Raw genomic sequence first — 12,401 nt, 5'->3', positions numbered from 1 at the left:
GAATTTGGCAAATCTCACCTAATACTCAGACAAAAACGGTTATACTGATCGGCCAAATGATGGTACTATAACCATGAACTTAACATATTGACAGATAGAAAGCATCAATGATGCTTGTGTCATGTCAGATTTGACACATCTTACTTGGCGCCTCCAGTGTGACAGTTAAAACAATGAGTGTTTCTTGATTTGAGCGTCTGCCACGTTCTATGTGTCAGCCCATTAACCACTTGAAGCCTAGTGTTTCTATTCGGGGACAAACATCTGGCAGATATACAAGTTTTAGTGAGCTTGTAGATCAGCTATTTTTGGTTAAGAGATTTGGTGATGAGGGAAAAAAAGTACATGCAGTACTCAGTTTCTGTTGTGTCGAGTGTATATGCCTAGTCCACGCCTACTTCACATCACAGTACACTTCTGGTTGGTTGCCATTCTGTCTCACTACACAGTGGCAGAGTAAATTTTCTCAACTTTGACTCGTCTATCTTTGCTGTCTCCATCTCCTGCCACAGTGGGGAAAGTGGTACTCGCTCCTCTTCATAGACAATGTATTGAAACTCACTGCATTCTCAGAACGCAGCAGCGAAATAACGCTGACAGTGTGAATTTGGCGTACGTCTCAACATATTTTTTTTCTGTGGGTCCATTTTAAATTTGATCAATCTGTTTTTTATCTTTGATATTTCAAATAGTTTTATATAAGCCACATGTCTCCCCTGTGGTGCAGTCAGTAAGTCAACTTCTCTGGAGATACAAAGGTCCCTGGTTTGATTCCCAAGGTGTCCAATTCAAACTTGCCAACCTTGTGGCAATTTATGCATTTGGCATGTTTTCATAATATTCTGAAGGTCATTTATAATGGAACTCACTTAGAATACCATCGTGTTTAAACCAATAGATAAGGATTCCATGAATTTCAAAAGTGTTGGGGACCTACTAGTATTGAGTGTCTGTCATTAAGACACTGATGTCTAAATGCTCCTGATGAGTAGACTTGTGCCTTGCCTTCAAACTTTGCACAACAATCAATGGAGGCCTCTTGCAGATTATGGTAGATTTTGTATTAAAGGACGACTTCACCCATTTTCAACCTATCTTTATATAATTGGTCCTCACTAACCCTCATTATAATATGGTACTGTCTTTGTCTACTCGGGTCTGTGCCTACTCACTGTGAACCGCAAAATGTTTGTTGTTGTTTTCTGTTGAGCATCTTCATCTGAAAGTAATGATCTTTCTCTTCATCTTCTCGTACTAGTCTTCTTCTGTGCTCTGACCACCTTAATTGCGAATCACCGCTATATTTAATGAATTATTTTAAATCTTCTTCCCAGACCAGTCTATGGAGTCCAGACTGCAGGAGAACTCTCCAGACGGAGCCACGGACGAGTCTACTAAACAAAAAGAACCTGAAGACAACCTGGACATCAGTAAGTTTCATTCTGTCTTCATCGCCGCCAGGGCTGAACGGCCAAAGGCGAGGGATTATGTTTTCACTCCTGTGAGTCCGTCTTGTCTGTCTGTAAACTGCTAATCAAGGGCACCTCTGGACTGATTGGCATGAAACTCCCATCAAATCACTGTTTTGACACCAGTCTTGAACTGTAGGGGAAAAAAATGATTCCTTGGATCATGACGCAACTCGCCATATAGACCACCTCCATTTCCGCTTGACAAGACAACACATATTGTCCTACATATTGTGTCAAGAGAATGATCAAGAAAATAAAAATAGAGTTGTATGACGGGAATGTTGAATTATTAACATGTTTTGATTCACATTGTGTACAGTAAGTGTGATTGACATTGCAGCTTGGATTATTCACATATAAATAAGTCAACATGTGACTGCAGCGTGACTAGTGCTCTTTCTCAGGTCCAAAATGACAGACTAGAACCCTAATGAACTATGAAATTTGTTCAGAGATCCAACATTTTTAAAGAAATGACTTATACAAACCCTAATGGACCTGTTACATTTTTTCTGAATTCCGATCGGTTCCATGTATTGGAGCGGTACCCTAATTGTACCTGCAAAATTTGTTCCAAGATCTGATTTGTTCCGATATTAGGTATAGTTTGATGTGCTCTACCAACTCACTGAAACTCAGCTGCCTGGTAGGCATGACTAACTAAACTTTATTAAACTTTATTTTTCACTGCCGTAATCTGATCCTAGGTCAGCCTAAATCATCTCTCGAGTTAGTCTACACAGCACTTCATGTCTTTATCTACTGATCAGCACTGAGTACAGATCCACTCGGAAATAATATTACACTTAATGATGGACCCAGGACCCGAGGAAAAATCTGAGGTAGCATGGACCGACCTGGACCCAAATGACTAATAAAACACAGACCTGAACCCGTACAGACCTCTAAGCATGACGTCAATGGAATCCTCATTTAGAAAGAGCTTGCATAGACGTTTGAATTGAGATTGTGGTGTTTATATTTTATTGTATTAATCGTGCAGCCCTAACCCATCAAAGTATTTAATCTTTTCCTTCATTCCAGATCAGTTAGTGAAGTCCAGACTGCGGGTGAAGTTGAAATTACAAGCCAGGGCCATTGCTAATGTACAGGAGGAACCTGACGATAACCAGGACCTCGGTAAGTTCCTCTGTTTCTTTTTTTCACCTGCCTATGACCTGGGGTTCAGTCCGGCCTGTGGCATGATTTTGGGAAGAAAAAAAGATTATTCAAGACCATTTACTATGTATGTACCAATAAATACAGTAGATCATGGGACTTCAACAGGGGGTCTGGAACCCTAGATAAACAACAGATGCAACAAATCTTTGTGCGAATGTAACCTTTTTCTACATTAACCTTTTGAACCCTTGCACAACAGCTTGTAGATCTCCTATTTTCGGCAAAGAGGATGGTGAGAGCTAACCGTCAAGTATGCTAACTATTGAGGGTTTAAGTGGTTAAAGGTCTGCAAATACACATTAACATGTATCCAACATATTAATAGTAAAGATAAGTCAACAAACCAGCATGAATTGACACAACAATGATGATAGTGGTGTCGAACAAGTCTATCTATGAAATCTATGAAAAAGTTTAATCTGCAACACAATGTTATTTATACAACATGTAGTGGGGGGTCCTTGATTCATCTGTCTCTCAGCTAAGGGGTCCTTGGCCTAAAAAAACGTTGAAGACCCCTGCAGTAGATGATGGACCTGTGAGTGCTGGTGGTCTCTTTGTTCTGTTACTTGTCAAAACTCTGAACCTGACGAGTGCTGTGTTGGGAGCTGTGCACACTTCTACTCTAAATACAAATTTGGTGCAATTTTGGAGCCTACATTCTAAGGTAGCTCTGTTGTCTGTTGAACTGCGATTCCCAGAATTCAGTTTGAAACAAAAACACGGAACTACCGCCCCAGAACAAATGCTGCAGTGTGCCGAGGTATTTTGGAATGCAACAGCAACGTCTGGTACATTTCTGATGCCTGCATCATCATGAGTGTCAGTGGCAGACACTCATGAATAAAGATACTTTTTTTTGAGGAACCCGTGATGGTTTGAAATCGTGTAGCGTTTGTTTGTATTGCATTCCTTAATGGTAAAAAATAGAGTTGAAAAGTCGGAAAGGGGAGGGGCGGATATGGGGAATTGCGTCATGAGCCAAACAGTTATAGGTCAAAACGTGAAGCAGTCTGTTGTAGCACCACCATGAGGCCATTTTAACAGTCTGTTAATTCATTTCAATTCCTTTTTTTCCAGACCAGGCTGTGGCGTCCAATCTCGAGGTGAGCTCTTCAGACCCTGCGGTTTCTTCTGACCAAAAGGAACCTGAAGACCTTGAAGACCACGAGGAGGACATTCACGAGGAGGACATTGGTAAGTGTCATTCTCTCTCTGTTTCTCTCTTTCTTTCCCTCAGGCCCAGTTTGGGCTCTCTAGAATAATCAGGGCTCAGTGTTAACTTGTTTTCTTTCTTGCTCGGGCGGGTAAGTGGACTGGTAATCTAATTACTTGCTCAAACTCAATTATAACTGTCCCAAATGTAATTGCACTTACAAGGGGGCTCAAATTATTCTGCGCTACATCAAAACACTATTAGTTTCACAAAATGTGGTGTAAGATATTTGCATACCAGCAGCTATACCATTTCAGTTTAAAAGGGAATCTACATTGGCATATTGAACCTTACTGATCTTTGGTGACCCCATGTCCTTGCCTTGACCATTATATTCAAACACCCAAAACAAGACCTTTTATGAACATGCATGTTCATGTACACGCACATTCATGCACACACACATAGGACTTTTCCTCAGTTATTTTTGTTTTAAGCACACCTACTGACTTAACCTTTCAACAGAACAGAACATGATTAATGTCTATGTAAGTTATCTGTGTAAAGAAATCTGGTCACTGTACTCTACTCTAGCACTGCCTTCAGTGAATATAATATGCAATATAGGCCTAGTGAGAGCACAGGGCTCTAAAGGATGGCAATGTTGGTCGGTTCAAACCACTTTGGTCCTGTTGTCTGTTATCTGTGTAACCCATGTCATGTCAAAGTCATTATTTTAGTCTATATTCAATTCCTTGATTTCAGACGAGGCTGTGGAGTCCAGACTGGAGGAGAAGATGAATTCTCCAGACTCAAGTGAACAGGAGGAGCCAGAAGAACACCAGAACCTCAGTAAGTTTCATGTCTGTTTCTTGGTTTTTTTCTGTTATGTTGCTCATCATCATTCCACTTTGTTTGCTCTTTTGACAGTTTTACATGGCTGTTTTGTTGTTATAGGACGTTTTCTTTGTGGTCTTTCACACCACAGTCAAATGGATATCAATGAATTTATGTGAGCCACTTAAGCCCTACACTATACTTTGTTGTACAATAGTATTGTGCATTGTGACTGAGGTTGTAGATCTGCTACCTTCTGTATTTTGGGAATTTTTATAAAAAGGTTTTTGCCTATAATGCCCAAAATAGGTTGAAAGGTTGAAAGTGGTTAACTATTAGACTGCACGGCCCTTTTAGGCTACGCGGTCCTCACACCTACGCTGCACCGCCGATCCGACCGATATGCCCATATATGAGCGTACCAGGGTCAACATTCGCAAATCGGTATTGTTAGGCAATGGCTTCTGTTGTGTCTGACATCAGTGCATGTTGTCCACCAACCGACCATCAGGGGCCCATATATGGAGTACTCTGATCATGTCATCAATATTACATAATTGTACTGGCCTGGACATATTTGGGCATGGCTAACACAGAACTCCATATATGGGTATACAAGACACCGTGCACCACAACAACGGCCTGCATTGTTCGGCAACGTTTTCCGTTTGTGTCTGACATCAGTGCATGTTGTCCACCGACCGACCGTGACATCAGTGCATGTTACGTTTGTGACGTCCATGGTCCACCAACCGGCCGACGTACCCTCAAGGCATCTAGGCATGTGACGGGGCCCGCAGCACATGTTGGGCAATGTCTTCTGTTTGTGTCTGACATCAGTGCATGTTGTCCGTCCGTCCGCCCACCACCACCCACCCATTAGGCAATATATAGGATCGATTATCTTTTATAATCGATTAAATCCCCTAGTTAATACTGAATATTTTTCTCTCCATCCTAAATCAATAAAATAAAAACAGTTGTAAAAGTGGAGGTGCAGGATCCTGAACAATCTGAAGGAGAGGCATTGGACTACGACCAGTGATATCCTTCACCTCCTGGTGAGTAGGCTACAGATCACCATGGTAACCACAGTTAGGAACGTGCCTGCCTACAGTAGTTTGTGCGTGTGGGTGGAGGTTCCTCCATGGCCTACTGGGAGTGTGCGTGCAAAGTTTCACGCCGATCAGTCCAGTGGTGTGGTGTCCCAGATTAGCTGTACACTGTCGAACCGTCACACGGACGGACAGGGGCAAAAATATAATCCCTGCCACTGGCCATTAAGGCCTGGCGGAGATAATTACACCACAGACCTTATTGTCCCTCCCGCCTATAGTGTCCGCAAGGAAGCAACCATCCAGGTGCAAGCTATCTACATTGCATCCTAGCCCCACCCCTAGTATTACACACAATGAGTGTCCAATTTTTAACATTGTGACTCTTTATAATACTGCAGCATTGGTCTTTTATTTTATGTTTTACTTTGATATGCTTCCATGCCTATATAAATCACCAACATAGATCCTGAAATTGATTATTGATAAGGCCATGTTATTGCCTAATGTGTCCAGTTCCACATATAAAACATTTTACCATTCAATGAATCTTTGAAAAGTGAAAAAATAAATTACAACACACCAGGGTATAAATTGTTGTGATTGAGTCACTCCAGTAGCAACACATGTTCCCCATAGACATAGTCTAACTTCACATTGACTAATTGACCATAACTGTTTAGTATAAACTCGATGGCCAGCAACGCATAGCATGCAGTAGGTTACATCAAGCTTTTGGTCTGTAAAGTATTAATTTAATCCGAAATAGTGAAGTACTAGAATTAGACAAGAATTTTATGCAAAACAAGCTGCAACAGCAGCAAAACATTCAGTGGGCTTCAGGTGAGTAACCATGTTCGCTCCTTAAAGGAATTTCCTACCTGCTGTTCATACCATGTTAGTCCTAGTCATCTCTGGTCCTTGTCAAAAGAGAAAGTGCAATAGCAATATTCCCAGTTGGCGGGTTCGTCTGTGAACCGTTTTTGAAATTGAAGTGATCGGTTTGCACAATCACAGTATAACCTAATCACAGTATAACCTAAGTTTAATGGAGAAGAAAATGCTTAATGTTAAATTATTTTCTTAGGAAGTGCAAACCCACAGCATCTGCTCGTATTAAACTTTTTTTCCCCCTCACCATTTGTTTCCCCATCGGGACACTTTTAAATTATCCATTAAAAAGTTGAATAAAGCTTTTGTGAAACAGACATTTTTCAGAAGTTTAATTAAGCACATATGCACATGTTGTGGGCCCAATGTAGTAAATCATGGCCTCAATATACTTTTTGGGTGTAACTCAATGTCTACTCCGAGGGCTCTGTAAGTTTTGGACTGCAATATGGAAAACTGAGTCGGTGTCACTAAAACCAACTATGTTCAATGCATAGGTATTGGATTGTTTTGCCTGTCTACTATTAGCTTCATTCATAAAATGAATTCATAGAAATATTGTGAATGTTATGTGTTGGTCCACCTTTTTTGGTTGTTTAAGATAAAAAAAACTAAAAAGTCTTCCCCACAGGTACAGCGGAGGTGGCTGCTGCAGGAATAGCGGCGCTGGAGCACAAAGGGATGAATAACAGTTGCCTATGAAGACTGAGCAGCCTAAGATAAACCACTTCTGGTACATGAAGAATTCTGCTTGTTCATGTGGTTCCCTTCCTATGAAGTCTTCATTCTTATCTGTGATACTAACCATGTAATATCCATCTTTCTCTATCCATTTTTGAATATGTACTGTATGAACACCCTCCCCCATCCCTAACCCCCACTATGACCAGGCTACATTTGCATTTGCCCATACTTTTTGGGACGTCAACAACCGTTCAATTTAGTCCACTCAAAATCAACTGACTTTGAACAAAAAGCTGACAACCACGAACAGACTGCCCATATATTTTCTGCCTTGTTCCTAGGGCAAACGTTTTGCTTCTACAACCTTTCTCTGTATATTAGTGCAGTGTATGTAACGTGTGCGCTGTGCATATAAAAGTGTGTTTTTTTGTTTTTTTTATGGGTTGTGGGAGTCTTGGTTTGTTTTGCTATTGTATTTTGATTATTGGCATTGTATTGTATTTGTGTGCAATGTGGTGTCACACTTCCGTGAATTATAGTGTCATAAGTCCTTTAAGGGCTAGGCATCTTATGATGTACTGTAAGGCACAAATGAAATCAATTTGAATTCAGCATGTTTAAAAGAGACAGAAGAAACAGTGTAGTGTTTGTGGAAACAAACAAACAAACTTACAACATACGCCACATAACATTACACCAAAAGGAAAGCCATAGTCACTTTAAAGTTGAGCTGAAATGTAAAAAGGGTTTTATGCCTTTTTGAGCATAGATCATAACGGGGGCCTATTTAACAATATGTGCCAAAATTCTTATAAATAAATATACATTTCTTTGTTTTTGTATCAAAAATCCAATCGTGAGTACTTTATGTAAAACATATTTTGACGCATTCTTACAGCACACCACATACATTAGCGTGGTGTGCACCACATACATTAGCACACCACGTACTAACAACATTTCAACCGATAAATCATGACATCTCCCCTCAATCATTGTTCCACAAAGAGCTAAGATTCATTGTGCTACAGACACCAGAGGGCTGTGCAGTATGCAATAAACATGCTGGCCACTTGACAATCTCTTGACAATAAAGCTAAACAGTACGCTAGAATGTTTCTGAAAACATTTGAGGCTAGAAATGGGGTGATATTATTTACTTTGTAGTCTGAGGTGACCTCCATGTGGGTCAGGGTAGCTTCCATGCACATATAGTGGCTAAAGGACATGCACATGTTATATAGCTCTGGAGGTTCCAAAGTTATATAGTTCAACCCTACGTACATAGTTGTGATTGGCACAGCTCTCTGCTCAACGCTATGTCCTGCCTCCACCTGTTTAATTATTAAATATGTCACAATATAGAAATTAAATACTCTCGAAATACCATTTCAGCTCGTCTTTAATGTGCAAGTTGCACTGCTTTCACCTAGACATTAATAATTACTTGTGTGACGTGACGTGACATACTCTTAAAAGGAGAATAAACCTATGTGTTAACATTGACATTATGTGGATTACAGTATGTCTGTCTACCCACTACACATATCACCCAGAAATAAACAAAAGTCAGGAGTTGTGAGGTAAACAGGCCTGGGACACTCGTCCGAATCAAGTGTCGTTTGCTGCAGAGCCAAATGGGTTGACCTAGTTTATCTAGTCCAGCTCCAGCTCTGGACCTTCTTGAGCTCCGGACCCCTCTTGTTAACGCAAGGCTCTGGAAGTAGTCTGCTCCTAGTCGAGCACCACTCACTCACTGGCTGTTGATGTTAATTCAAGCCATTTGTCAGATCGTACCTTAAAATACTGGGGGGGGGGGGGGGGGGACAGCAGTTATTGTTGATGCGCAAATGTTAGGTCAAAGTAACCTTGCATGGATCTTTAGATGCTGGCATATCTAATATTACCTAATTTTTTCTCTTTATATTTTTCATGATACCACCAGCATGTTCAGCATTGTTTCTGTGACAAACGGCATGACTAGATTTACATGTAAGAAATTTGAGAATTGATTATCTGTGCACCCCTGCCTTTATTCCACCGCATTAAGATGTTGGCTATTTGTGAATTAATCTCAATCATATCTGATTATTTAATGTAATAATGCTTGACCTAGGTTAACTAAGGTTACCTAATCTACCCTTTACTCCTGCAGGTAAATGTGGGTACTCAGTTGCCCTTGTAGGTCAAGAAAAAATGTATCACCTGTTTGCTGGTTTTGTCTTCTGTTTTTTTGTTTTGTTTTTGCTTTAAATATTTTACTTTCATCATTTGTGTGTATGAGTATGTATGTATGTGTATATATATATTCATTCACACATTATTGAAACCACCTGGATGTTTCTGATTTCATTTTCTCTGTAATCAAACTATTCACATGTCAAAGCGCAGACTCGAAGCTTTTATTAAAGGGTATTATACAGATGAGAGTTTGAAAAAGATGCCATTTTGCAATTGTTTTATGGAGATGTCAATGCCTTGACTTGGCACATGAGCAGTGCCAGGACTTATTTTTTTAATTGTTATGCCTGCGATTACCCTGCCCAGTCTCGTATTGAAAAGGCCCTCCAACAGTCACCTCAACAGGAAAGAACTTGCATCACCAGCTGCTTTTTGGTAGTTTAAGCCGGTGGTTCTCGATGTCTGGTCTGGGGACCCCCAGGTGTCCTTGAGGAGGAGCCAGGTGGTCCCCACCCAGCAAAATCAAGAATAGTTTAATTACACAATTATTTAATGGGCTAGAAGTTAGCCCAATGAAACAAAATATTTTGAAATGGGGTCCGTGGCCAAATTTTTGACAACTTGGGGGTCCTTGACATGAAAATGTTTGTGAACCACTGGGTTAAGCATCTTTGCTGCCTTGCGTCCCCAAATATCCTGGCAGCAATCATTTCTGAGAGCACCTCCACCAAAATAATGGGTGTGGTGTCCGAGCAGGGGCAGAAGAGCAATAATTTTCTATGCATGCACTCAAATTCCAGTAGTCTCTTTATGTATGTATCGGTCATTCGCATACCTCAACTGTTCATCCAATCAACTTCACACTCAACTTCTTGTATTCCTAAGGACCCAAAGAACTGCAGTGTCGAGTGTGAAGTTGATCGAATTAGTGGTTGTCCAGAACTGGCCCATTCCAAACAGGCACGCATGATGTCTCAAGAACTGCCCACCTGATCGACTTTACACTTTGTGGGTGTATTGGGGACAAGGAAGCGCAGTGTCATGTGTGAAGTCGGAGCTGAGCAGTTCTCCAGAATGGCCCTCTCCAAATTGGCACTCATTTCAAATGGTGGCAATTCCCCTAACGGGCAGTGCACTAGTAAGAGACAATTCCACTCCTGACCACAAATTCTGCATTTGTGTTACATTCATCTAGCTCACAAATATTTGTTTTACTCCCTGGCTCTGAAAAAGGCTATCCCATCTATAAGAGTGTCTGTTTGGAACTAATGTCACAAACCGTCTTGTGCATATTGTCACTAGGCTCATGTAGAATCTCACTAATCTCACAATTCTGTAATATTTTAAATTTGAATCATTTACTGTGTAAATTATTAAAATGAAGCATTAATGTTATAACTTATAATGCTGTTCTAAGTGTATATTCTGTACATTTCCTAATACGTTCTCATTACCAGGAATCACACTTGTCAGTATAGTTAGTCTTCATACTGTATTAATACAACATGACTGTCATGTATTCTTTTCATTTTATTTCTATCCTTTACTTTTCTCTACTATATTCATAACTATACAGTAGGAATGACCTGGGCTGGGAGAGCATGAGGCATGGACCGAGGGGGAGAGAGGAAGGGCATGTAGTAGAAGGTGAACTGCACATTTGATGTTTGTGATAACACTGGAACAGCTTGTCCTGATAAGGTACAATGTTAACTCTTTTGAACGATTCACTCGGGCATCATTCTGTTAAGATTGTTGGCGAGAATGAAGGTGGATTAACACCAGGGATTTGGAACCCGCCCCAGGTCCACTTGTCCGATGTTTTGATTAGTGTGAACACTGTGTGCCGTGTACCCGGGTACGGTACGCTTGGAAGAGGTCGTAAGACCCAATTGCAGAAAAGCACACAAGGAAGGACGCAAATTCAGATGAACACAGGACACAGGAACACAAACGTATCAAAACGTATAGAACATGACATCCATTGAGTTCAATGGAGAAGTGGCGACAAGTTATATTCTGTTCCTCAAACTATATACAGAAATATGTACAGGGCGTACACACACACACACACACACACACACACACACACACACACACACACACACAGACTAACGGTATACTTTGCATGATGCCTGTATCTTAAGTCTCCTCCTGTTCTTCTCTATCTATCCTCCAGATGTCTCCAGAGTGTTCTCCAGTCAGCATAACCAGCCCCTTTTCATATTGTCATGAGTTCTGTATTTCTCTCCTGATGCTACTTTGTGAAAGTTCTGTTCTTGTTACCTGCTCCATGTACCTGTGCCTGTATCCTGATTATCTAGTAAAGTTCTGTTATGTTTAATCTGAATTAAAAGTTGGCAATAGATTTAGGGTGGAGCCTGGGAACATAGATTACGCTCTCTACGGGTGCCTACACCTATCTACTCTCACCTACCTCAAGGTATATCTTTTTTATCTGTTTTCTATTTATTTGTATCTGTTACTCCCCACTGTATCACTCTTCCCTTCTTTCCCAGTTCAATTCTTCCACACAGATGGTTGACTTTGTCAAATAGAGACCAAAATCTTCAGCATGGTGGCTGATTATCTACAACAGTGAGAGGTACTGTAACTAACAATTTAATCTACAGTCTTATTCTCAGTATATTTTATATATATTATATATTCTAGTTGATATTAGCATGTTTTAATGGTTGAGCTCTTCGAGTTTGTGGATCCAGTACAGCTCTCTATTAAGGTGTATTGTTCTTACTGTATTTTTCAGTAATGACAGTAACCTGTACCCACGGACTGAGGACAAAAATGAGCTTGTAGCATGACCCTTTGTACTCCCCATGCAATTCCCTTGCGATAGAACAACCAAGAACTACCGTGACATTTTCTTTACATCCTCATCTGTGGTCATGTGAAACCAGAGCAAATATGTCATGAGTGTCCTCT

The 12,401-nt window shown here is 40.6% G+C and overlaps 1 protein-coding gene across 6 annotated transcripts in view; it reads left to right on the top strand.

Moving 5' to 3' along the window:
* Nucleotides 1-10,863, top strand: part of LOC311042053 (uncharacterized protein) — a 31,343-nt gene extending 20,480 nt beyond the window's left edge. For 3 of the 6 annotated variants that reach the window (XM_084052591.1, XM_084052592.1, XM_084052587.1), the window contains 5 exons: nucleotides 1,335-1,430; nucleotides 2,517-2,612; nucleotides 3,735-3,851; nucleotides 4,576-4,662; nucleotides 7,225-10,863. In XM_084052591.1, coding sequence (XP_083908717.1) covers nucleotides 1,335-1,430; nucleotides 2,517-2,612; nucleotides 3,735-3,851; nucleotides 4,576-4,662; nucleotides 7,225-7,295 — 467 coding nt within the window. In that variant the 3' untranslated portion in view covers nucleotides 7,296-10,863. Of the gene's footprint in view, nucleotides 1-1,334; nucleotides 1,431-2,516; nucleotides 2,613-3,734; nucleotides 3,852-4,574; nucleotides 4,663-5,627; nucleotides 5,709-7,224 lie in introns of all 6 variants that reach the window. The other 3 variants (XM_084052590.1, XM_084052588.1, XM_084052589.1) reach the window with 3 other exon arrangements.
* The last annotated feature ends 1,538 nt before the right edge of the window (nucleotides 10,864-12,401 follow it).

The sequence above is a fragment of the Gymnoscopelus microlampas genome, assembly GCF_963454915.1.
Source record: "Gymnoscopelus microlampas genome assembly, chromosome: 3".
Taxonomy (NCBI): Eukaryota; Metazoa; Chordata; class Actinopteri; order Myctophiformes; family Myctophidae; genus Gymnoscopelus; species Gymnoscopelus microlampas.
Note: the sequence above shows the minus strand (reverse complement) of the source record. Positions and strands in the feature narration are given on the sequence as shown.